The sequence below is a fragment of the Schistocerca cancellata genome, chromosome 4, assembly GCF_023864275.1.
Source record: "Schistocerca cancellata isolate TAMUIC-IGC-003103 chromosome 4, iqSchCanc2.1, whole genome shotgun sequence".
Classification (NCBI taxonomy): domain Eukaryota; kingdom Metazoa; phylum Arthropoda; class Insecta; order Orthoptera; family Acrididae; genus Schistocerca; species Schistocerca cancellata.
This window is the reverse complement of record NC_064629.1, coordinates 683,562,600-683,589,691: the sequence shown is the minus strand read 5'-3', so window position 1 is coordinate 683,589,691 and position 27,092 is coordinate 683,562,600. Positions and strand designations below refer to the sequence as shown.

Here is a 27,092-nt window from a genome sequence, read left to right as displayed (position 1 = left end):
GTCATGTCAGCAAACAAAACTCAATGACATCATGGAAACAGAAAGCTGTCGTCAAACTGGTGATAAAGCACAGTATTATAAGAAGGTGTAGATACTACACAACTATAACTATTCATCCACTCACGCAGCTGAAAAGAACATCTGAAAGACGAAGATAAGGAAGTCTGAGGTCGCCAAGAGAGCTGATCAAACGGGAAAAGTCACTATGCATGCATTACTACCCCAACTAGAGTAGAGCACACAGGAAGCGCCAGCCCCACAAGCCTCTGAGTGCTTCACGGATATGCGATTAGCGCTCTTTGACGTTACTCAACAGCGATATAAGGATTTTTACTCTGATGTTGGCTGCGCGGCTTAAACGGAGAAAACGGTACTCGGTTAAAAAAAAAAGTTCAAATGGCTCTGTGCACTATGGGGCTTAACATCTGAGGTCATTAGTCCCCTAGAACGTAGAACTACTTAAACCTAACTAACCTAAGGACAGCACACACATCCATGCTCGAGGCAGGATTCGAACCTGCAACCGTAGCGGCCGCGCGGTTCCAGCCTGAAGCGCCTAGAACCGCTCGGCCACAGCGGCCGGCTGGTACGCGGTTTCCCCTGATCGAACTTCTTTGGGAGGTGCCAATAAAATCCGCACTGCTCTCTGTCGCTATCGGGACATAATCGCTCTTGCTCACGGTCGTCGTATGCCTGGACTTCCGACAGCTCTTGATTTCAGCCAGGCATTCGATCGAGTCGATCACGACTATCTGGAAGGGGTGCTCTGTAATATGGGCTATCGTGATACTATCGTCGACGTCGTAATGCGTGTTCTTCGTGGAGCTACTTCTCGTGTACTCTATAATGTCTTACTCCTGCCATCACGACCCGTCGATCAGTGCGTCAAGGCTGCCCGCTCTCTGCACTGTTGTATGCACTCGCCATGGAACCGTTGCTATGCGGCCTCCGTCAACGCCTCTCTGTGATGTCTCTCGGTGACCATGTATTCAGCTGCACTGCTTATGCAGACGATCTCGTCTCGTTCTTCGTAGCGGTGCTGAGGTCAGGGAGTCGCTGGCATTGGTTACCACCTACGGCGAAGCTTCTGATAACTGCCTTGTCCGTAAACAGAGCGCCATGGCTATAGGTGCGGGGCTTCCTGCGGACAGTGCTTCTCCTTTGCATATAGCTGATACTCTCCGATGCTTTGGATTGATTTCGCAAGTGATCTGTGGCGGACAATTGCCCTCAACATCCGATGTCTACTTTCCCAACTACGAGCTGGGCTCTTAGATCACCGTTTACGAGCACTCCATCTTCTACAACGTACACAATACGTAAATGTATATTTTTCGTCACATATCCCCCACTTGGCTCTTTTCGTTGGCTCTTAAAAATGGTTCAAATGGCTCTGAGCACTACGGGACTTAACATCTGAGGTCATCAGTCCCCTAGAACTTACAAGGGAACCTCCCAATCGCACCCCCCCCCCTCCCCAGATTTAGTTATAAGTTGGCACGGTGGATAGGCCTTGAAAAACTGAACACAGATCAATCGAGAAAACAGGAAGAAGATGTGCGGAACTATGAAAAAATAAGCAAAATATACAAACTCAGTAGTCCATGCGCAACATAGGCAACTACAAGTAAACAGCAAGCTCGTGGGTGCCGTGGTCCCGTGGTTAGCGTGAGCAGCTGCGGCACGAGAGGTCCTTGCTTCAAGCCTTCTCTCGGGTGAAAAGATTAACTTTTTAATTTTCAGTTTATGTGACAAACGCTTATGTTTTCATCATGTGACAAACGCTTATGTTTTCATCACTTTTTTGGGAGTGATTATCACATCCACAACAAAACCTAAATCGGGCAAGGTAGAAGAATCTTTTTACCCATTCGCCAAGTGTACAAGTTAGGTGAGTCGACAACATATTCCTGTCATATGACGCACATGCCGTCGCCAGTGTCGTATAGAATATATCAGACGTGTTTCCCTGTGGAGGAATCGGTTGCGATCAAATGTTTTCGGTTCCCATTGGAGAGGCACGTCCTTTCGTCTACTAATCGCACGGTTCTGCGGTGCAGTCGCAAAACACAGGCACTAAACTTATTACAGTGAACAGAGACGTCAATGAACGAACGGACAGATCATAACTTTGCGAAAATAAAGATTTTCATCCAAGGGTAGACTTGAACCAAGGACCTCTCATTCCGCAGCTGCTGACGTTAACCACGAGACCACGGCGCTCCTGAGCTCACACTACCCTTGATGTTGCTTATCATGCACATGGACTACTCAGTTTGTATATTTTGCTTATTTTTTCATAGTTCCACACAACTTCTTCCTGTTTTCTCGATTGATCTGTGTTTAGTTTTTCAAGGCCCATCAAATGTGCCTACCTATAACTAAGTCTGAGGGGTGTGCGATGGGGAGGTTCCCTTGTTAGAACTACTTAAACCTAACTAACCTAAGGACATAACACACATCCATGCCCGAGGCAGGATTCGAACCTGCGGCCGTAGCGGTCGCGCGGTTCCACACTGAAGCGCCTAGAACCGCTCGAGCACTCCGGCCGGCCGTTGGCTCTTACATGACGTTGTGGCGCCGCAGTCCTATGTGCCTTACCAGCCTACTGCTGGAGGCCCGTGCACCACACTCGCTCTCAGCACCTACCCAGCTTTCGAAAGTCCCGCCGCTCTCGCCCTTGTTTTATTTCCACCACTTTTTTCTTGAACCGAGCTATGTCCGTACTGTGATACTGACAGCGCAGTTGACATCCACGAAGGCGATCTATGGTTTGCTTCAGCAGCACAGGTTACCGAATGTGGTTGAGGGGAAGCATCCCCACGTCGACTGGCGTGCCGTTTGGCGATCGGTGTGCGCTCCTTATCTTGACACCGGCGTCTAGTCTTCAGGGTACCTTACTGTCAATGGGAAGCAAGTAAACCGGTCACACCTTCACAGGATTCACCTCGCGGACACCCTGTTATGCGACGCCCGTGATGTTATGGACACTGACGAACACCGCGTGGTGTGCAGATCGGCGAGGTGTGTTCAAATGGCTCTCTGCACTATGCGACTTAACTTCTGAGGTCATCAGTAGCCTATAACTTAGAACTAATTAAATCTAACTAATCTAAGGACATCACACACATCCATGCCCGAGGCAGGATTCGAAACTGCGACCGTACCGGTCACTCGGCTCCAGACCGTAGCGCCTAGAACCGTTCGGCCACTCCGGCCGGCGGCGAGGTGTGTCTGGTTCTTGGCGCGACAGATGTGGTCCCTAATTACCCGTACGACTCCTCATCAGATACCCACTCAACTACTCCTCTTCCCTGACGCGGGATACTTCCCGCAAGCTAAGACGACCTCTGTGAGGTGGATTTGTGGACAAGCAGCTCAGTACTTGATCGCTGATAGCGAGAAAAATATCCTTGATTTTTGGTAGATCCTTAATGAACGCCATTGTGCAGTTGCCCGCAATACAAAATACATTTTTTCTGCAAGTTCCTTTGCAGTGTCTTCATTAACCCACGCCGGCCGCGGTGGTCTAGCGGTTCTAGGCGCTCAGTCCGGAGCCGCGCGACTGCTACGGTCGCACGTTCGAATCCTGCCTCGGGCATGGATGTGTGTGATGTCCTTAGGTTAGTTAAGTTTAAGTAGTTCTAAGTTCTAGGGGACTGATGACCTCAGATGTTAAGTCCCATAGTGCTCAGAGCCATGTGAACCATCTGAACCATTAACCCACCCCACGTCTGAGGTGTTCCTGTCCTAAAGAGTTAATTCGCGTCTCTTCCTTCCTAATAATTTCCGATGCTGTGTATAGTACATCTCATGGTATGATAAGATGTTCCCTCTATAACCTAACATGGGCATTTGGGCATTAACGGGGCGAAAGAGTAGCCACAAACTGATTTGTGACATGGCTATACGCGCCGTGAATGCCCAATGTGTTCCGTGCGACCAGTTTTGTTTTGTCGATTGTACTTTCCGCATTGCCGTCAGTTGTAGAATTCATCGTTAGCATTTCTTTTAAAAGGAGCTCAAAAACTCTGACTTTGCAGAGGGAAAACTTTGTAGTTAAAGTTCTTTATGACCTCTCATGTGTACGTACTAGTATGTAAATAACTACTGTTATCCGCTTCGGTAGTGCAGTTCGTCTTTAGCGACGAGTGGGAAGGTTGTCAGTTTATCGCCTCACCGAATCGGACGTGCCTGGACAACTTTTCCTCAGTCTTGTTTGTGGCTCCGTGCGTGTCACATCGTTGGTTTGTCCGTGCCGTTAACTGTTGTGTATGTCCGTTAGCAGCGGCATAGTCTGCTCATAATGTCCGCCATGGGCTCCAAGTGTGTTCCAAGAAAAGGTACAATCATCTTTAGTTTCGATAAATCCACGCATTCCGTGCAGCCGCGATCTTTGGAGAGTCGTGATTGACTCGTTGATACAAATCATGTAACTTCTCATCAGGTTCACACTACCTATTTTGGTTCTGATAACTAAATCCTTTTTGTCAAGTTTTTGGATTTACTACAAGTAGACAGTTGCTTTTGCTTCATGGTTCTTAGTTTACCTTTAAAGATCGTGATGGTTCTTCTTGCTAACGCAAAACTGGATTACATCAATGTCTCGCCAGAAGTTGACGACAGTTTACTTAAGGAGGTGTTGCTCCCTTATGATGATGTGATGGGTATACGACGCGAACGCAGTTCGACTCAACACCGGTTGCACTATTAGAGCGAAATCCGTTCAGCGCAGATGGTAGATAAACGTAACGTTACTTTCCATCTACAGGTCTATGGTTATCGCATTCATACAGGGTGACAATAATAGAACTATATGAAAAAGAAACATAAATCAGTTACAAACTACGACGTACACAGACTTTATTCAACTCGTAAACGTCACTACAGATATTCGAAGTTGGGTTATGACATGCTCGATATGCCTGCCACCATTGGCGATAATGTGGAGCAGACGAATAGCTTAATTCTGCATGACCCGCTGAAGTGTCGAAACATCGATGCTCTCGATGATATCCAGAAGGGCTGTTTTTATGCCAGCAATGGTTTTGGGATTATTGCTGTTCAACTTGTCTTTAATATACTCCCACAAAAAGGAGTCGCATGTGTTCAGATCCGGAGAATAAGGGGGCAATCGAGGCCCGTGCCAGTGGCCTCTGGGTACCCCAGATCCAGAATGCGGTCCACAAAGTGCTCCTCCAGGACATCAAACACATTCCTGTTTCGATGGGGTCGCGCTCCGTCTTGCGTGAACCACATCTAGTCGAAATCAGGGTTACTTTGGACAATGGGGATGAAATCATCTTCCAAACCCTTCACGTAGCGTTCGGTAGTCACCGTGCTGTCAAGGAATATCGCACCGATTATTCCGTGACTGAACATTGCACACAACACAGTCACTCGTTGAGGGAGAAGAGAATTCTCGATCGCGAAATGCGGATTCTCAGTCCCCCAAATGCGCCAATTTTGGTTATTGATGAATCCATCCAAATGAAAGTGGGTGTCGTCGCTAAACCAAACCGTGCATGCGCATACTAGTTCCCATCATGCCCCGCGTCCAGTTGTGCAGTTTGAACGTCCTAACGCAAACCGTTGAGAAATTATGACGATTTTATTTCATATAGATCAATAATTGTCACCCAGTATAAGATATAGTGGGCAGGTGGGGACATGGCTTCTCTACAGTGAAATAGGCTACCTTAGATCTAATTGCCAGCGGCGGGTATTTGTACTGAGGGCCTCATTTGAACAACGTCGAAGATTGGCGTTAGCTGATTTCGTTTCTATTGCTCACGTGGTTGGTTCCATGTCTTTCCCAGGTACAACGGAACAACAGAGCTGGCCACTACTGCACAACTACACTATTGATAAGAAATTGCAGGAAACAGTATCTAACGTAAAATATCTAGGAGCAGCCATGCAGAGCGACCGTAAGTGGAATGACCAAGTAAAATAAATAGTACGAAAAGCAGATGCCAGCCGGTGTGGCCGAGCGGTTCTAGGCGCTTCAGTCTGGAACCGCGCGACCACTACGGTCGCAGGTTCGAATCCTGCCTCGGGCATGGATGTGTGTGATGTCCTTAGGTTAGTTAGGTTTAAGTAGTTCTAAGTTCTAGGGGACTGATAACCTCAGCTGTTAAGTCCCATAGTGGTCAGAGCCAAAAGCAGATGCCAGACTGAGATTCATAGGAAGAAAATTAAGGGAGTGTAATTCATCCACAAAGTAAGTTGATTATAATGCATTTATTCTACCGATATTTGAGTACTGTTCTTCAATATGGGATCCTTACCAGGTAGGACTGATAGAAGAGATAGCGATGATCCGACGAAGAGCGGCGCGTTTCGCAACGGGGTCGTTCTTTTTTTTCATTTTGTTCGTTAATGATCGTTGTGTTTGGTCGTTGCGGACGTCGCAAGACATCTTGTTCAAGTTCGGTGGTTGATCCTTCCACTCAGTTTTTTTATTACAGAGGCCAACCGACTCTCTGACAGAACACGCTGAGCTACCGTGCCGGCTAGGGTCGTTCAGTCGGCGTGAGAACGCTGCAGAGATACTCAACAAACTCCAATGGCAGAAGTTACAAGAGAGGCGTTGTGCATCACGGAGGGGTTTGAAATTGAAATTTCGAGACAGCACATCCTGGGAAGTGTCCGACAATACATTAATTCCTCCCAAATACATTTCGCGTAACGACCACAACGGGAAAATTCAATAAATTGGAGCCGATATAGAGGCTTTTCGACCATCATTCTACCGAGGCGCCATTCTCTAGTGGAAAAGTATAGGGAGTTGAGAACATTTAACATTGCAGCGCGTCAGCAATCGTGAATAATTTAATGATTATAAAGAATGCGCCTCGATTGCAAATAGAAACCGGATGTTGACCTAGGTTTCGGCGCGGATAACCCCGCCTTCTTCGGAACACACCTAAACTACAAACTGCCTAAAGAGGCATGATCCAACATTAATACAGAAAGCGCAAAAGGGCAAAAGACTCGGAGAAAATGTAAAATAAACGTTACGTGTGTACCATGTCAATAGCTGTACTTAGCTCAAACGTCGGAAGCGAGCTTCCTCACCCCAGCCAAGGTTCGGTGGGCCGCGGGCTCTCAGGTAAACTGAGGTGGCGCCGGCAGCTAGGCTCTGAGAATGTCAGAAAGGGACACGCATGTGCAAATTGAGAAATCGTCTTCTTCCATGTGATTGGTATAAAATGTGTTACGAAAGTGATCCGATGACCGGGTCAAAGGCACAGGAAGTTAATCCGTGTGTATGTATAATGCCCTAGCTCGAGGACGATTTTATAGAACTATAGAACGTGGATAGGTTGAAACTGTATATGTGGGATAGCAAATTCCACGGATGGTCAACACGCATACACGCAGGACAGACAAAATACCATCAGCTAGAAGCAGGCTAAAAATATGGGGGATGAATAACCCATTTTTCGATTACTTGGGGTCGGTGATAGTATTTGATGACTACGCTTGGATCAGCGTGTAAAGTAACTACATTAAATTCTAAGCGCTATTGACCAAAAAAGTGTCAAATTGGTATGACCGGCCTAATGTAATTGCGTGAAAGGACGTGCAACGTCGCCTTCATCGTCCTTAATACCTAATGACCAACAGAGGTCATTTTGAATAGTGCTATCGACCTATTTGCAATCGAAGCGGATTCTTTATAATCATTAAAGCGTAGGGGGTTCAGTTACTAGTATTGAAAGTCTCCTCCGCCACGCACCACTAAGTGGCCTGGGGAGTATGATGTACATTCCAGAATATGTAGTTCATGAAGTGGCAGAACATTTCTTCTAAATCAGTAACTCAGCCAGACAAAGTACCGCATCCACCCGCGTCGTGAATATTTGGAGGAAAAAAGCTGAGGTTTATGTCAAGCAACAAAAAGATCTACAGCTACCCGTTTTTAGTGTGGGATCTTGAATTAGCTATTTCAGTGGTTCGCGAAGAAGGTAAGCTTCAGTGTTATGTTATACAACATCTCAGCTTATCAAGAGAAACACTTCTTGATGGTTTTGATTTAAGGGGGAAAGAATCTTAATATCCTTCCTAGGACCAGGAAACGCTAGTATGTTTCCTATTAGCTACTGTAACATCACCTTAACATCTGGCATGGCAAACTCATTTGAACGAATCGTTAGTCGTTGCCTTGTCTGAATTTTGATGTCCCAAATAAAGTGAATTGCACTGAGCTTCGTACCATACTTTTTGCACCATTAATGGCAACAGCTAAGAGCAACACTTAAAATATTTCCTAGTAGGACGCCGGCCGGTGTGGCCGAGCGGTTCTAGGCGCTACAGTCTGGAACCGCGCGACCGCTACGGTCGCAGGTTCGAATCCTGCCTCGGGCATGGATGTGTGTGATGTCCTTAGGTTAGTTAGGTTTAAGTAGTTCTAAGTTCTAGGGAACTGATGACCTCAGAAGTTAAGTCCCATAGTGCTCAGAGCCATTTGAACCATTTGAACCTAGTAGGACCCCATTCTCCTGTTCAAATGTAACAGAGAGACCTTCACTCACTCTCCAATCCTCCGTTGTGCAACAAAACCTCTTCTTGCTCTCTTAAACAGTACGTGGGGCTTTTTCAGTAGTGACCAAAAGGCTATCAAGTTCTCTGCAGCCGGTGGGCATTTCAAAATTCATAGAGCCATACTCCCACCCCTATGAGATAAGTAGCACTTCTTACTCTATGACAGAATCTGATGACTGGAGACCGTGGAATTCATTCCTAAGATGATTGGTGAACAATGCTTAGTGTTATCCACTCAGACCTCGAAGATGTCCTGGTGTTCAAACCGATCATCTTCAATGTAGTGACCAAAAATCCCTACTTAGAATACACTCCGGCGGCTTCTTCACGGCGGTGTACAGGGTGGTCAGGAACTGTTTCAAAAGCTTTTGCCGATTTTACAGGGTACGCTGTGTTGAGAAATAACTGTTAAGATAAAAGTCAATACGTGGCGCCGATTCCGATTGCATTATCATTCAATATAGCCAATGAGGTCGTTTCGCGCGCAAATTCAAGCAGCCTGCCAGATACAGTTAGAGTTAATTGTTCTCAGCGTAGATGATAGCGCACGAGACTGCTCAGCCTTTGGCTGCGATTTTGCGCATGCATCGACCGGAGTGGCTAACTTAAACAGTAATTGAATCGGAAACGGTGCTACGTACCGGATTTCTTTTTGTTTTGTTGTTTTTGCAGGCTGCCATTTTTAAATAAAAATTCGCCCATGGAATAGGAGCAGTTGTCGAGGAGAAATGATTTTAGGTTTGAATTAAAATTTGCTTTGCTACCTGACAAACACTTTGTGTTATTGGACAGTGATCAAAAATTGTTGTTGCTGCATATTGAACACTTTTCTGAGCCACCGACAGCTTTAATAATAGGTAATAAAGATAATGTTTTACTCTAGTGTTGTAGGTATCGATTTTACTGCTCTTCTCAAATTGTGATCGACTATTGATGACTAACTTCATTAGGGAATATATGTATTGTGACAGTGTACTTAAAATGGCTAGCTCCTTGAAGAGGTACTTACATGACGACCGTGGATAAACATTACATATTATTGTTGTTGCTCGTTTTGTGCAATCAATACTTTCTTTCTAAGTGGTGAGTTATCACAGAAAATTATTTGGTAAGACATTATTAATGGAAATATCCAAGATATGTCAAGAGTTAATTCGTTTGTTCCAAGATAAACAACTGTACAAAGAGCAAAAGTAGCTGAACTTAATTGTCTAAGAAGCTCAGTAATATGCTTCTTCCGGTTCAAGTTTCCATCAGTACGTACACGCAAAAATTTGGAGCATTCCACCCTGTTCACCGACTCATGCTCGTATGCTACATCAGCTGTTGGTATGACCCTATTTGTTGTACAGAACTAAAAATAGCGTTTTTATCCAAATTAAGGGAGAGTTCATTTTCAGAGAACGACATAATAACACCATTAACACCATTAATAATCTCTTGTGTTGCTTTCTCTCTAATGGGATTTATTAGAACAGTAGTATCGTTTGCAAAAATCAATGATTCTGCTTGATGAATGTTTAATGGAAAGTCATTCACATATTTGAGGAATAGAGGTCGACCCAGAATTGAACCTTGTGCCACTCCCTTCGTGATTTCTCCATAATCACCAAAATTTTATCTGTTTTCAACATTGTTAGAATTATTCAACACAACCCACAATTGAAACTTGTGGAACTCCTTTCGTGATTTCTCCATAATCACCAAAATTTTATCTGGTTTCAACATTGTTGGAATTATTCAACACAAATCTTCCTATTCTGTTTCTTACAGATGATTAAAACCAGTTATGTGTAAAGCCATAAGTTCCACAAAACTGAAGTTTTTCTAAGAGAGTGACATGATCTATGCAATAAAATGACTTGGAAAGATGACAAAAAATACCAGCTTGAGATATTTTGTTATTTAAGACTTGTAATATTTGATGAGTGAATGTATAAACATTTTCTAGGTAATCTTATGTAATTTTTTATTCTGATGAAGACTGCCTTAGTGCAGTCGAAACTATGGTCAATTTGACAATTTTTTGCAACCGAGGTGGCTATACATACATCCTGTAATTAAATAACGTACGGTTGCTGGATCGCAGCCAATAAAAGTGTTTAAAATTTCACGCTTTTTCTCATGTTATTTTTCATGTTTCTTATTCCTGCGCTCCTCGCCTTATGACCGACTTGACCACACTCATAACAATCTGGTAGGCGGCACTGCTTTTGCGTATGACCCTTACGTCCACATCCGTACCACTTGACTTCAGACGCGAAGACTCAGTGCTCATTATGCCCTTTCGTAGCAATATGTGCTTCCTCCAGCCGTGTGGCGATCCTAATAGCTTCTACACGTCACGTGGATTCTCCATACTTACTCTGCGTGACTTGAGATACCCGGTAAGAAAACATCGAGAGCCTCATTTTCAGCTTCACACAAGGTAACTGCTTCAGCTACTGTTCTTTGAGTCAGCACGTATATTTGTGCATTAATCTTCGAGATTCTATCCAAAACAGATTCCACTCACTTATTCGTCTTCTGCACTAAACTACTCAGTTACTCTCTTAAAACTCTCACGCTGTTTTGTAGAGCTGGCGCAGACCATTATCCAGCTCATGCCTTGTTAAGTATCTCAGGATCCATTACATATACTTTTGCTTTGCCCATTAACCATAAGTTAGCCTCACACGTACATGTTTCATTCATCCAACTACACGATTCAGCGGTAGCTAATACATCTTTAAGGAACACAGTGACATCCTCCGTTGTTTTTGCGGAAAAATGCGTTATTAAATTTTCTGTTTACGGACCGAGAGTATGGGAGGGTGTACTTAACACGATCTTTGCTTCTCCGACCCTGACAGTAATTACTGTATTGCAGCTTCTAAATTTTCAACTTGCTTACGCAGGTCTTCATTTTCCTGCCCATACGTTTTTACTCTCCCTGTTAGAGCACTGACAGTTTCATCTGTAGTAGTAGAACATGTTTCCACCATTTCGCGGATTTTACTAACTTAAGCAGTGATAAATCTGCAGGTTCATGCGGTTTCACAAATGAAACTCTAAGAGTGGAATTAATGTCCCTGCGCTTTGACATAGCCACAAACAAGAACACAGAAAGGCTAACAGAAAATGCACACTCGCCGCATTTCATTGTGTCGTAACGGAAATCCAAATGGTAGCGACAGTGATGCCGCAGACGTGGTCCTGCTTCAACGGCGGCAACTAATGTAAACACTTCTGAAGCCAGTTTTATGGGTACCTGGGTTTATACCCCTACTGTGTAAGGATGACGGAGCGTGGAGTTTTGTGGAGTAGACCAGCGCTCTGGACATTGAAGCCTCCCCAACTCTCTTGTGGTTACCTTTTTAGGTACTCCACGTCGACGTCTGCTCGTAGATACGTATCGTCGGTATGTTTTCCGGCTTTTCTTTCGGGCATGACAGCGACGACTCTCCCATGAGGTGCGAGCCTTGTGTTTTGCTATTACTGCGAGTCTTGTAAATATCGCTTTTATTTAGTAATTTGCCCGGCAGCCTGCGCCACCTTTCGGAGGGAGTGGGGACGTCAAAGAGTCACGAAAGTTCATATTAAGCAGTCCGTAAAACACGTAAACGTTCACTTCAGTTGGCGCGTTAGTTAATGCCTACGCTTTCCGCTAGATGGTGCTGACTCACTGCTGTATAGCTTTGGTTCCGCAAAACCTTCACTGATTAGTACTAGGTAACTGAAATAAGTACAACACTCTTGTATTTCACTTTCACTCTATATTTAAGGATTAAGATGGTGATGGATATGGTCTATTTAAAAGGCTCCTAGCCTGGAGGAATCTAAATAGTCCGCAAAAGCCGATATGCACGCGCTCTACGTCCAGATTCGCAACTAACGGCACACGACACTTTCAGAAGTCCACACCTTAATATCTGAATACTGGTACCTCTGAATTCACTCGTATCAGCAGATCATTTGAGTTTCTGTCGTTTATATGTCCGTAAAGTTCCAATCTAGTACTAAAGTCCTAAAATCTCCTTAATACAACGTTGCTACCAACAGTCAGAGATCGTACACTACATCACTTTTAATCTCCGTAATATTCTAAAAGTTTCTCGTGAATCTTAACACGATAAAGTCCAATCTAATTATTGTCTCGCTGACTGACACGGGCTCCCCGCCCTTTAACGAAACAATCAAATAAAAAAGGCGGCAATAATGGCGATCAGGCCTTTTTATAGGTTTTTCATCACAAGAGTTTAACGTCACTGCCTTCTCCATGACGGAGCTTCCGTGGCTTTGCTGTACTTAGACGTTAAACTACTTGCTGATATACTATAATTTTGATCAGCAATTACCGAACTCTAATTCTACACTATTTTCCCCTCTAAAAATTCTATTCTTAATTTTAAATTATTCTTTCTATAGCTTTTATCACTGTAAACTGAACCGAGGTGTTACAACATTAATGCTGGAACATTAGCCAAACAAGAATTTACTACATTAAAGTTTGCAATCGTGTATTCTTCTCTTTGTCAGTGCCCAGGCTGGCTGCAGTGCAGTGCGGGCCTCTAGACTTGCTGATGCTGTCTCAGCAGTCTTTAATGGACATCACCCTACGGCGTCTGGCTCATGTAGCCGCGGTGTCGGGCGGGCGGTAGATTGAGTTAGCGATCGGTATATGCCGTGCAATAGGCCTTGTTGCCAAAGAGGGAGACTGTGTTACCAGAGAACTGTCATAGACACTGAATGAATGTACAGTGGTAATCAGTCAACAGCTCTGCACGGTGTGGAGATGGACAACAGCATAGCCCTTCCACCAAGGAAGGCGGGGATGTCGATGACTGCTTACAGGTAGTAATTGGGGGACATCGGTAGCGCGCTTCCCAAATACTGCAACCGGCGGACAGTACGCCAAACACCGTCAGTTCGGCTCAGTAAACAAGAGGCAGAGGTCTCTTAAGTCTCCTCATCAGTGGCTGCGAGGTCAGCAACTCGCAACGACCGAGTACGGCAGCAGTCTGTAAAGCCGACGGCACAAGGCGCTGATGACCCCAGGAAACCAGATCACATTCGGCCATCGTCAACCAGACATAACGTCATTCCCTCAAACAAGCAGTAATAAATACTTAGTTATACCAACCTTGGTCTCCATCTTTACGTTGCAGTTTACCAGCTATAAGGCTGTGATTTAATGCTGTCATTCGCCAAAGTAACTTCTGTCTTAAGCCGCCGGCACACGGGCCATGCATCCGAACATTGACCGTTGAGTGTGCCGAATTTCTGACGTCATAGCGTAGAATAGCACGTTGGGGAGTCTTATCGAACGTGCCGAGCAATATTTCTGCAGGGGACTTCCAACGACTTGCTGAGTCCATGCCGCGTTGAGTTGCTGCACTACGCCGGGCAAAAGTGGTATATAATAAGAAACAAAGTTCTTCAAAGCAAAACTCACCTGGATGATCCGCCAATCTCCTACAGAAAGTCACTTATAATTGTTTCCAGATTTTTCCATAATTGTTTTCAAGTTTTTATGTAACGTGCAAGACTTCAGGAATAGGAGTATAGCACCAGTAACAAGGTTTTAACGAAAATGTGACACCTTACAGTAATGAAGCAGAGCAGGAAAACAACCATACAGGTGAAAAGGTTGCCAAAAACGGCGCTTAGGTGAGCGAAAAAAAATAGTCAAAGCATTTTTAGTGAGAAGCAGATGATGCTAGTGGGAGACATACTATGACAAAAATTTTCATTGGCCAAGAGCTATTTATTACATTTCAGAAAACCTTGTGAAACGTATATAGGCACCGTTGCTATCCACAATATATATAAATAACCTTGTGGATAACATCGGAAGTTCACTGAGGCTTTTTGCGGATGATGCTGTAGTATATCGAGAGGTTGTAACAATGGAAAATTGTACTGAAATGCAGGAGCATCTGCAACGAATTGACACATGGTGCAGGGAATGGCAATTGAATCCCAATGTAGACAAGTGTAATGTGCTGCAAATACATAGAAAGAAAAATCCTTTATCATTTAGCTACAATATAGCAGGTCAGCAACTGGAAGCAGTTCATCCCATAAATTATCTGAGGCTAGGCATTAGGAGTGATCTAAAATGGAATGACCACATAAAATTAATCGTCGGTAAAGCAGATGCCAGACTGAGACTCATTGGAAGAATCCTAAGGAAATGCAATCCGAAAACAAAGGAAGTAGGTTACAGTACACTTGTTCGGCCACTGCTGGAATACTGCTCATCGGTGTGGGATCTGTACCGGATAGGGTTGATAGAAGAGATAGAGAAGATCCAACGGAGAGCAGCGCGCTTCGTTACAGGATCATTTAGTAATCGCGAAAGCGTCACTGAGATGATAGATAAACTCCAGTGGAAGACTCTGCAAGAGAGACGCTCAGTAGCTCGCTATGGGCTTTTGTTGAAGTTTTGAGAACATACCTTCACCGAGGAGTCAAGCAGTATATTGCTCCCTCCTACGTATATCTCGCGAAGAGACCATGAGGATAAAATCAGAGAGGTTAGAGCCCACACAGAGGCATACCGACAATCTTTCTTTCCACGAACAATATGAGACTGGAATAGAAGGGAGAACCGATAGAGGTACTCAAGGTACCCTCCGCCACACACCGTCAGGTGGCTTGCGGAGTATGGATGTAGATGTAGAAGGGAGGGAGAATGTACGGCAGTTGCCCAGTCCCTCATGGAACCTGCATTACAGAGTTTTTATTCATTACATAATTCTCATACACTTACTGAAGTATTTTCCTGTTATTCATCTACATCTATATCTACGTGATTACTCTGCTATTCACAATAAAGTGCCTGGCAGAGAGAGTCCACTATACCTCTCGTTCAGCCAAGTGTAACATTACGTTAGCTTAGTTCTCGTGGCACGACACGTCTAAAAACTCATCAACTAATTAGAACCAAATATGACAAATTTAGAGTCTTGCTCCCCGTTCCCTCCCCCCCCTCCCCCCCCCCCCAAGGATAAATTTCTGCAGACGCCCATGGGAACATATCAGATTTGTGCATTTGGTATGGGTCACTGCCTTTCCTCTTTAAGTAGCACCACTGTTAAAGCCATCACTTATGAGCTCTAGATATCTAAGGGGCGATCAAAAAGCTTCCGTACGGAGCCTGCACAGTCCGGAAACGTTATACCAGTCATGCAAAATTGTCGTGAGCATTGATGCAATCACTCCACCGAAGCTGCAGTTTGAAGACACCCATATGTTAAAACACCGTGTGCTGCTGCGTGAAGAAATCAGTAGCTGCCTGCTGCTCATCCTCGTCCAATAGGAATCGTTGACCCTTAAAGGCCTTTTTTAAGGAACCGAAGGCATGATAATCGCGTGGGGAGAGATCAGGTGCTCGAAAGTCTCCCTCTCCCAGTTGAGTTGGCGCAATTTCTGCGTTACGACATATGCGATATGGGGACGTGCGTTACCGTGAAGCAGCAGCACCCATTGGCGCACATGTTCGGCAACGTTGGTTTCAACGGACATGATGCCCCAAACACATTCTTCACTCTCCGGTGGATGTATACCGGTGCTTGTCCTTCGACAACCTTGAACAGAGTAACAGCACGTTTTGGCTGTTTGGACGCATTTGGTAATAACGTCGCCTTAGTTCACGTTTCCACATTTACCTCTCACACGCCGGGAAGACACGAATTCCTCACTAATACCTTGCCTACATGTCAGTGCTTATATTCCAGCAATGGAGTCGAGCTACGATGCATATACGCTCAACGGCCTCAAACGGGAACTTTTTGATCGTGCCTTACACACTGCATTCCACCGTATTTGCATGCAGCTCACGTAACGTAACTTTCTTGTAGGTCCTCTGGCCTCTTTTCGGTTATTATTTTTATCTTATGCATCAATTACAACAAAACTGATATACGTATTTAACCAAACTACACACATGTGCCACTGTTTACACTGTATAAACATTCAACGGCCGAGACTATACACTAATGCTAGAAGACTTAATTTAGTGGAGTGCCTCCTCGGATGTTTCATGCAGACTCTTGATACCACCAGGGAAACGTATATTAGGCATTCATTTGCAATGTGTCTAATTTTTTGAATATCCTATTGTCACATGTATTGCCAGTGCAAATGCACCACGGGGTGCATGTTATATTTGCTCACACAGTCTCCAGTCCGATATCTGTTAAGGTGTACACATACTTTCCTAGGATGATAAAAGCCTGGGACTTTTTAACAGTTGGGTTATCAGTAAGTTGGCGGTTCCAAGTTTCCCTGCCTTTCCACGCACGATTCAATTCAGCGGCTCGACTGAACCCAGTGTAGATCATTTGGACTGCTTCTTCACATACTAGTCAGGATTTGAGGCACTTACTAGGCAGCGAGAGTGAGCCTTCGTGAAGAGAGATTGATTCATTTTTAGAAATTTGCTGGCAAAGGTTGTAGAGAGCAGCCTTTCGACGAAGGTGAACTGAACAGATGTTTGACAGTATTGCTTCCCAGTATATACATGCATATCTAACTGTGCCGCTAATGATTCTGATAACTGCATCCAAATGAACGTCAGGTTTCTTCACAAGAGTGCTGTGAACCGAAACTGTTGCGTGATATTCTGCTGCACAGTGTACCAGCTCGTGGAAAACTTACGTATTTGCTCCCCATTTACTACCTACCACCTTCTTCACTAGTTTCACACGTTTTTGTACCTTCTTAACCATTTTGTAAAGGTGTTTTGGTATGTCAGAATTCTGTCTAATGTGACATTAGAGTATATCAGCTCATCGTGATATCTAAGTATGCCAAGAGGGCCAAACCGCGGACTGATCTCTGCTGATACTGGACCATTAGAGAGTTTGAAACATCCCCTTAGAAAAATTAATGAATTACTGTGCTGATAAACCTCTTACATTATTTGATTTTCAAACGGCTGAGGAAAACTGAACGTACTCAGACACTACTCTCTTTACTTATTCTGACCATCACTAAACTGACACACAATATTTTTTTAGCGCAACGCAATCTGACTTTCAATAATCCCTACAAAAGAATAGCCCTGACTAACAATAACCTATATCTTTCATGATTCACTTACCTCACAAAAATCTTCGTTACTCAAACTACTGCAATACAGCGTGCACCAATACTGCCAGCTGAATAAAAGATTCTGACTACTGAAGGTACTAACTACCGATAGGCATAGTTAGCAAATGAAACATTTTGATAGAGAACAAACAACGTATTTACCTTAATACTGTTTAAAAGTCATCATACATATATCAGTTCATGATATACAATATTACAAATTTACTCTTTCTGATGGTCACACGTCCAGATCGGCCGCTCTCAAAATTCTGCCATCTCTCTCCCCACATCCACCACTGCTGGCGGCTCACCTCCAACTGCGCAACGCTACGCGCTGTTCACATCCAACTGCCCAACACTGCAATAGCAAATATTCCAACAATGCAAACCAGCCACAGACTGCACATAGCACAGTCAGTGATTTTCATACAGAGCGCTACGTGGCGTTACCAACATAAAAACCTAAACAGCCTACTTACATAGCCCCCATGCTCCCCACAAAAAATTTTACAAACTGTTTTGGGCACTGGCCAATACATTTTTGTTAAAATAATTTTATATTAACGCTAACAAATACATCAAATACACACACTTATCGATACAATGTTGGTCAAAAGCTAAAATTTTCTCACAGTCCATGAAGACAGTACTGATCATTCATCACAGTAGTAACTGCAGTTCTTTTTTCTCACAGTCTGAGCAGTAAAAGAAAATGCACACGGAAGTAGTGGATTTCCATGTAGTCTTGAAGAAGTAGTGTTGTTCTTCCAAAGGAAAAACAGTGCTAACTCTTGACATGCAGACAGGTAATGGGCCACAACAGAGCAAACACACAGCAGAGTCATTCGAAGTTTTGAAGAATTTTGGTAGGCAGATCATCACAGAGCAGACCCACTGTAGTCCTTGTAGAGATGGGCAGCAGCCATCTGTTGCGACTGTGCGGGGCACAACTACAATCAAAGAGTCTTGCAGACAATATAGCAAGTCAATGAACCGCCACTTGTGCACTCACAAACTTTTTGGAATGTCCTCAGAACCAGCAGTGCTGTTAACCAGTCCCTTGCTGAACTATCAACACACGTGCAAATGCTAACAGTTCCCTTTCTTTCTCACATTGTGCATGTACTATGACCAACAAAAAAGTGTGCAGTGAAATGAAACTTAATTTGAAGAACTGGTGTCTATACAATTATAAATTTACAACATAAGAATACAATTACAAAGGTACAAAATACATCATTAAAGAACATAAGAATAGAGATAACAGTTGTAGTAGTAGAGGCTTTACAAAAGAATAGAAATAAACATATACATCAGTGTTACAAGAATTATGACATAAGTAAATAAATAAAATAATGAGAATAGTTTTCGAAACATTAATTTCACACATGAGCATTGAAACAGAACAGAATTAATAATGTCTAAACATCTTTACAAAGTAAATAACATGCTATTAGAAAAATTCTACAACATAACTCTTATCAGATAAACATATAAAGACAGGAAGAACACAAATACACAAGGGTACACAAACACATATCGGAATAACACAAAAGGAAAGGACAGGGTTTGTTTTCAGTGAGATGTCTGGTACAGCAGTCCAACCCAAAACTGTTGTCCTTAAACCCTACTGTTTTGTTCATATCCTCTTTCAAAATAAATATTTGTCATTGTACAATACTCATTTTTGCCCAAATCTTTTTCATATGACTTCTCAATGCATTCTTTCCCTATTCTTCATAGTTAGTTTCTTACACAGTCTACCCCCTCTTAAGCTAACTTAAATCTACTGAGCACAGATATATATACTAAGGGACGAGGCAATGCAGCAACACAAACAGCGATGACAAAAAAATTCAAATTGGCAAAGCAAGCAGCAATGTATCTAAATTGGCAAAGCAAATGCAACATTACAACTAATATGAGCCAATGTGTAGCAACAAGAAAAATAAATCGTTAGTAAAACTGACTTAACACAAGGTAAAATTCAGTAGGACAATGCCTGACAAACAGCACCAGCAAATGCCATAACTTATACCCAAACAAGACAAAGCTCAAGCAGAAAAAATATTACAGTAAAGATAGGAATTGTCTAATACCTATGCCAGATCTTAACACTAGAGTGATGCATCACAAAAACTTACTCTACAAAAAAGTTACTTAATCATTGAAAAAATTATGTATGCCATTCCTGTGAAGGGAAATGTCTATTTGTGCTCTCTTTTCTAAGAAAGTAGATCATAAAATTATTCTTTACTGGGCCTGTAGACAGAAAATAGTGATATTAGTACATCTATTAAATTTTATTTTAACCAATGCTGCAGCGCAGCTAGAAACTAGATATTAAACAAAATGAGCAAATATATACATAAAGCAAGACGTGAACCGTCATTCACTACCCATATGGCATTTCATAAGGCAGTAAAAAATCTCTCAACTAGCAAGACAATAGATGTGAAATGTTTCTCATCATTTCATTAGTCATTTCAGTCAATATCAGAAAGTACAAGCTCCAAACCGTAATCATATGTTTTCAAGTTTCGTATTTGCGATGCTTTCTACAAAGGAATGTCAATATCGAGGTTAATGCCCTCTCCTTTCTTTTGTTGTTCCTCTGAAAGGCACCACTTTTTTTTTCAGGCGACTGTCTCATAGCTGGGCGCCTACAGCGCATTATGTCAAGGTCACTTAGCTTTCTTACCGAAATATTTACGACAATAGGTTCCGCTACAGTGACCGTCTCATATAAAAAAATTTCACAGATCGAAAAATTACAGTAGAAATGCGTAGAAGTGAAATCTCATGAATAGCAGTTTTGTGATACATTCACGCTTGGACACACATGTCATAACTCTTAAAGTACGATTCTTGGTTTCCGACATCCTTTTTCACAAACCAGAGTCCCTATCTTCTACTCATCATTCATATACATATACACACGTAAGCACATTCAAAAAAATGGTTCAAATGGCTCTAAGCACTATGGGACTTAACATCTGAGGTCATCAGTCCCCTAGAACTTAAAGAACCACTTAAACCTAGCTAACCTAAGGACATGACACACATCCATGCCCCAGGCAGGATTCTAACCTGCGACTGTAGCGGCCGGGCAGTTCCAGACTGAAGCGCCTAGAACCGCTCAGCCACTCCGGCCGGCGAATCACATTCCTCATATAGATCAGCTTATTGATCATAAACATACCTCAACAGCATAATACACATTGTCGTCGTAATAATAACATCATAACACCTCAGTCAAATCTCAGAAACATCGTAGCTTTCTGCAATAATTTCGAAACCTAAAAAAAAAAAATTATCTGCTCATTTCAATAGTGTCATCTATCTCAAACGTACTTTAGAAATCATGATCCCATACCAAATACATTATTCAAAGCTCTCATAGTATCACAATGGTTCCAAAAAAAAAAAAATATGAACAGTTCACAAAATACAGACAAAATACAATTTCATAAGTGTGAAGTTATCCAACTGTGTAATTGCGTGAACATGAGACACTGACGTAGTAAAAAAAAATGTTTGTCTCTCTCAGTTAAATGATCAGATAGCTGTGTATTTCTCTGTTAGAGAAATATGGTACCGATGTGTAAAGTTGTATAACCGATGCCATATTAGCTAGGGCTCCTAGCGCTTGCCACACACTTACTACACAAAGTAGGCGTGTACCCCCCTGAGGACCAATGTAATTATACCCTCAGGTGTTACAGATTACAGCAATCGAATGAAATGTATCACCAAAAACTTTTTTGTATCTTTGTGATTCAAAAATCTTTAAAAATAAATGTTTTAAGTACAAAAATTAATCACTCAAATGCATGTCCTGTAGCGCTAACTGTGCGTCTTGCTGTAAGGTAATTCTGTTTAAGTGTCGTAGTTATCGTCCTATGTAAGCAAAGTTCTGCAGAAGTCAATACACTTACCTCATCATAACCGAAAGTGGAATGCTTTGCGTATAGATATCGTAGTTATTACGCTTATTGCCGTGATGAAGAAAGTACTGTACTGTAACATGTTGTTGTGCTACGGAAAAGGCTGTCTCATTGTAGCTATACCACAAAGTTACTACTCTTTGGCTCTGGTACTATGCTACTTAACTTCTGAGGTCATCAGTCGCCTAGAACTTAGAACTAATTAAACCTAACTAACCTAAGGACATCACACACATCCATGCCCGAGGCAGGATTTGAACCTGCAACCGTAGCGGTCGCTCGGCTCCAGACTGTAGCGCCCAGAACCGCACGGCCACTCTGGGCGGCAGTTACTACTAAAGCATGTTTTACTTTCCAGAACAATACAGAAAAACTGTGCAGATATAAAACAGATACAGCGCAAAAACAATAATATAAATTGTGTCACTCGTTAGTAACGTCGTGATATAATCGTGTAGCTGTCAAATAAACTAACCGCTGTGTCATCTGGTGTCTCTTAGAAAGTACTTTAAATCTAGAATGTATTTTCAAGTAAACCAAAATGTTGCATTAAAATCTCATTAGCAGTACCGGTATATGTTCTTAGTATGTAAGCCTTATACTCGTTACGTAATCGTGCAACAAACAAGGAAGAATGTACACACAATAACTGTGTCGTCTGTTCACTATAACAATGCATTCGTAATTAATAAGTTCCCTAGGTTTTTGACTGGATACTTAACTTTAAAACATTATTGCATGTTAACAGTTTCTAAGTGTGACAAAGCGTACTAGTAACGTGAAGCGAAAAATTTTATGGCAAAGACTAAGTTAAAAAGCAGATTATCTCTCAATAAATGGTTTTACATGTGAAATGTAGTGCAAACCTTTACTCTTCCTAGTACTTCTTTTTCCGTGTCCGGATGCACCAATTATATCTTCCCTTCCCAGTAATTAGCAACGTAGATTGCTTTGTCATTGACTTTCAAAATATCATCTTTAGTGCATGTTATAGACATATCTGGGCAGATCAGTAGGTGGTCCAAGTCCTGTATTGCTCCGCATTCACACCTGTCGCCATCACTGTAACCCCATTTAAAGTTTCAACTTGAACGCAATTATCATGCGGTATAAATCAGTAAAGAATACTGGAATTTTTCTGAAGGTTAGCTTATGTTATTTTTCTCAAGCCCAGCCGGCGCACGTGGCCGCCTGCGGTGCGGGTTATTGTCTGTTACGTTTGTTGTCGCGCGTCGTTGCTGGGATTTGGAGATCTAACTTCTACAAATTCACCTTGTCGAGAGGCCCCTGCCCTGTTTGAACCACGCCAATTTTGGTTGAATTATGGTCTTTTAAGATTATATCGTCTGTCGTCATGTCGGTAGTTTCTGTAATTTTTTTCTTGTGGGTCACGTGGTGGAGAATTTCTCCGTGAGTCGTAACTGGGCGGTGGACCGTTGCATCTGAAGTTATTCTGTCTGTTTCTCTGATTGTCTCTGTCATATTCATTACTACGTAAATACGATCTTTCTCTGTAATTATTTTTACTCTGCCAACGGTTGTCATACGTGTGGTGTCTGTTTTGGTCACGATTTGCGTTGTAAGAATAGCCTTGTCGTGTCTAGTTATTATTTCTGTCATCGCGGAATTGTGACGCATGTGAGCTGTAATTGTTGTGTTCCTGTTTCCGCGTCCCGCAATTGTCAGTGTCAATTTCTAATTCTTGTAAGAGTCCCTGAAAAGCTTCAATGTCGTCTTTGCAACGTCCTGCCAAAATAATATGTCTTAAATGTTCAGGAAATTTGATTAAGCAAATGCGGATGAGTTCTGAGGGGCTGTATGGGTTTGACAGGTACTGATTCTTGTGCAACATGTTTTCAAAATATTTGACAAGACTGGAAAATTCAGATTGTTGAAAGTGTTTCATCATCATGATGCTCTGTTTTACCCGATCTTGAGTAGCTTGAGACCAATATGCTGAGAGGAAAGCATGATAAAATTCTCCTTGACTGTGACAATCGTGAATGACCGATCGCATTCTAACAGCTGGTTCATTCTCTAAGTAGCCACACGTAAATTCTAATCTGTGCTCCAATGACCAGTTGGCAGGAAAACAATGAGAGAACTGATGAAGCCACGCTTATGGATGAATGTCGTTGCCAGAATTCTTAAATGTTTTGAATTTACGTGTAGTAATGAACAGCTTATAGTCAAAGTCGTCGTGTCGGCGAGTCGCATATCGGTCATTGTTACTTCGTTTCGGCGGTTCCATCTCAAAATTCGGTGTACCTTGCCAATTACTTTTATAATTTCCGAAGTGCCCTGTGTTATTATTTTGTGGTTGTTCCGTATTTCTATGTCCCTCTTCCCGTATTGGAGCGCGAGTGTCCTCTGAAATATGTATTCTTGTATTACCTGTGTCAACTGAACTTGTACTTCCCGGATTTCTCTTTTGTGTTGCGTATTAATTTGATTCTGTTTTTGTTTGAATTTCCTAATTTGTTTGTACTCTTCTGTATCATTAAAGACTATCGTCTTGTGTCATTAAGATTATCATCTACCTTCGTAGATAACTTATTTAGCTGATCCGAAAGTTCGCCTACTTTCTCCGATAATGAACTGATTTCCTCAGTGTGTTTTTCTGAGCAAAGTTTCAGAGTGTCGATTTGTGTTGAAAGCGTATCTACCATGTCCTTTAAGTTTCCTTGAGTTTTTGCGAGTTGCGTAACCGAATCGGTAGATGCAACTGAGTCAATTTTAGCTTGCAAGGTGTCGTGATTTTCATGAACAATAGTTTGCAGTTCTTTTATGGCTGCTTCGTGATTCTGTAATGCATTTTGATGACGCGAAAAAATAGGCTGGAAATGCTCACAAATTTATGTTTTTACGTCATTACAGACTTTTTGACATTTTGATTCGATTTTAAGTAACTCAGCACGTAAACCTTCACGTGTTTGTTCAAGCGTGGTGTCTAACTTTTGAAGATTTTGTTCCATTGTGTCTAACTTTTGAAGATTTTGTTCCATGGTGTCTAACTTCCGAAGATTTTGTTCCATTGTGTCTAGCTTTTGAAGCTTTTGTTCCATTTGTTGCATTAATTATAATAATAATGCACTGGTGTCTGAAACATGTGCCTCAATGCTATTCGGCAGTGCATTTTAACCGGCAATATTCGCATTTTGAAAAGCAGAAAATGTGTCTTGACTTATTTGAGAAACTGTGAGGACGCAAAACATGAATCTACAGTATTTGCAAGATTGTGTCCAGTCATTTCGGATTCCTGAGGTGAGCTGTTGCTGACCGATCGATCGATAATACTTCCCTGTTCACTAATTGTTTCACTGTCTACACCATTATTTGCCGCCTGGTCCATTTCCCTATGCACAATTACCAAATTACTATGTTGAACATTAGTTAATTCATTACACGGTGGCGCTAACACACTGCTTTCGTCTTCACTGTCATTTCTCCGTTTACTTTGGAGCCTAGTATTACGTTTTTCACACGCCATAATTGTCACAATATTTCACAAGATAACACAGAAAAGCACAATCTGAAGAGTAAAATAAGAAAACACATTAAAATAGCACTGAAAATAATATGTAATTAATTGCAAGCACAGCTGCGAAATACTTGATGCAAATCTACAAGCATTCCACAACAATTTTACAGTACAACAATGAAAAACTACAACGACAAAGAAGATTCTTTCTACAATTACGCGCTAGCAATAAACAATAGCTACACTAATTACACGAACTACAAGAAAAAATCAGAAGATTCCAATGAGCTATCCTCGGCTAAGGGTCGACGTATGAAACATCCCCTAAGAAAAATTAATGAATTACTGTGCTGATAAACCTCTTACATTATTTGATTTTCAAACAGCTGAGCAAAACTGAACGTACTCAGACATTTCTCTCTTTACTTATTCTGATCATCACTAAACTGACACACAATATTTTTATTAGCGCAACGCAATCTGACTTTCAATAATCCCTACAAAAGAATGGCCCTGACTATCAATAACCTATACCTTTCATGATTCACTTACCTCACAAAAATCTTCGTTACTCAAACTACTGCAATACAGCGTCCACCAATACTGCCAGCTGAATAAAAGATTCTAACTACTGAAGGCACTAACTACTGATAGGCATAGTTAGCAAATGAAACATTTTGATAGAGAACAAACAATGTATTTACCTTAATACTGTTTAAAAGTCATCATACATATATCAGTTCATGATATACAATATTACAAATTTACTCTTTCTGATGGTCACACGTCCAGATCGGCCGCTTTCAAAATTCTGCCATCTCTCTCCCCACATCCACCACTGCTGGCGGCTCACCTCCAATTGGGCAACGCTACGCGCTGTTCACATCCAACTGCCCAACACTGCAATAGCAAATATTCCAACAATGCAAACCAGCCACAGACTGCACATAGCACAGTCAGTGATTTTCATACAGATCGCTATGTGGCGTTACCAACATAAAAACCTAAACAGCCTACTTACGAGCTGGAAGACATACTTCCGTTTTAGACACATTAAGTCTAGGTCTCCACCTCTCGAAATATTCCTAATGTTTATAGCGAGGCTGGTTTTTTTTCATCGCTTTCAGATGGATTTTTATTCTGATATTAAATTACAAGGCTATCTGCATACTGGAATTTTCGGCGGGTTAAGACCGTCTGGTCTGCTGTGTAGAGACTGAATAATACAGGAGTAAGAACAGTGCCTCGAGGCAACCCATCATTAAGTACATGCTATCTACTCGTCTTTTCACCATTGTTTAATTTAAACGGCCGGTTGTTCAACATGTTACTTCGTAGTCATATTTCGTAGTGATGTTACTAAAGAGGTTACCTAATGTCTTACAACGTACTGTTTTCAGAATTTCAATATTATATCATCGCGCCACACCGTGTTATAAGCTACTTGACAAGTCAACGAAAACTACCCCGTTCTTGAGTTTCTTCCGGTATACAGTTTCTGTTTGGGTACTAAAGGAGAGAACTTGCTCATAACATCTTCTACTGCATCTAAGAATTAATTTGATCTTTTGTTTGGTCTAAGATCAAAATTTCTGGGAGTTTGTAACCACAGCTAAGTAGAGATATTGGGGCAAAAGTGTTCTGCAGCTGTTTCTTCTTTCCCTTGATTTTTGATGTCATTAGCTTTAGCTCTCCTAAATTTGACTCGTAATTTTCCTGTGCTAAGAAGTTCATCAAAAATGCGGACTAGGTATTGTGCGTTGTAAGACCACTGTGAATCAAAAATTCAAGGTAGAGCCCAGCTGCACCTGTAGCTTTTCTACACTTTGTGTGGCAAAGAGCTGTCTCCAGTTCATTGATCTAAAATGGAGAAGATAATTCTGAGCTACATTTTAGAGATTTCTTGATCTCAGTAAGTTCTTCCTTTACTTGCCGAACATTTGCTTTATCTACTGGAACCTTGGAAATTCGCACTAAGTGGATGACAACGGTGCTGTATGAGACTGTTGACTTTGCGATGTGAGAAGAGTCTTCTC

General features: G+C 42.1%; 1 protein-coding gene across 1 annotated transcript in view; it reads left to right on the top strand.

Moving 5' to 3' along the window:
• The first annotated feature begins 4,223 nt into the window (after positions 1-4,223).
• Positions 4,224-27,092, top strand: part of LOC126184836 (acyl-CoA synthetase short-chain family member 3, mitochondrial) — a 518,174-nt gene continuing 495,305 nt past the window's right edge. Inside the window, exon 1 of the mRNA XM_049927427.1 lies at positions 4,224-4,343. Coding sequence (XP_049783384.1) covers positions 4,307-4,343 — 37 coding nt within the window. The 5' untranslated portion in view covers positions 4,224-4,306. The remainder of the gene's footprint in view (positions 4,344-27,092) is intronic.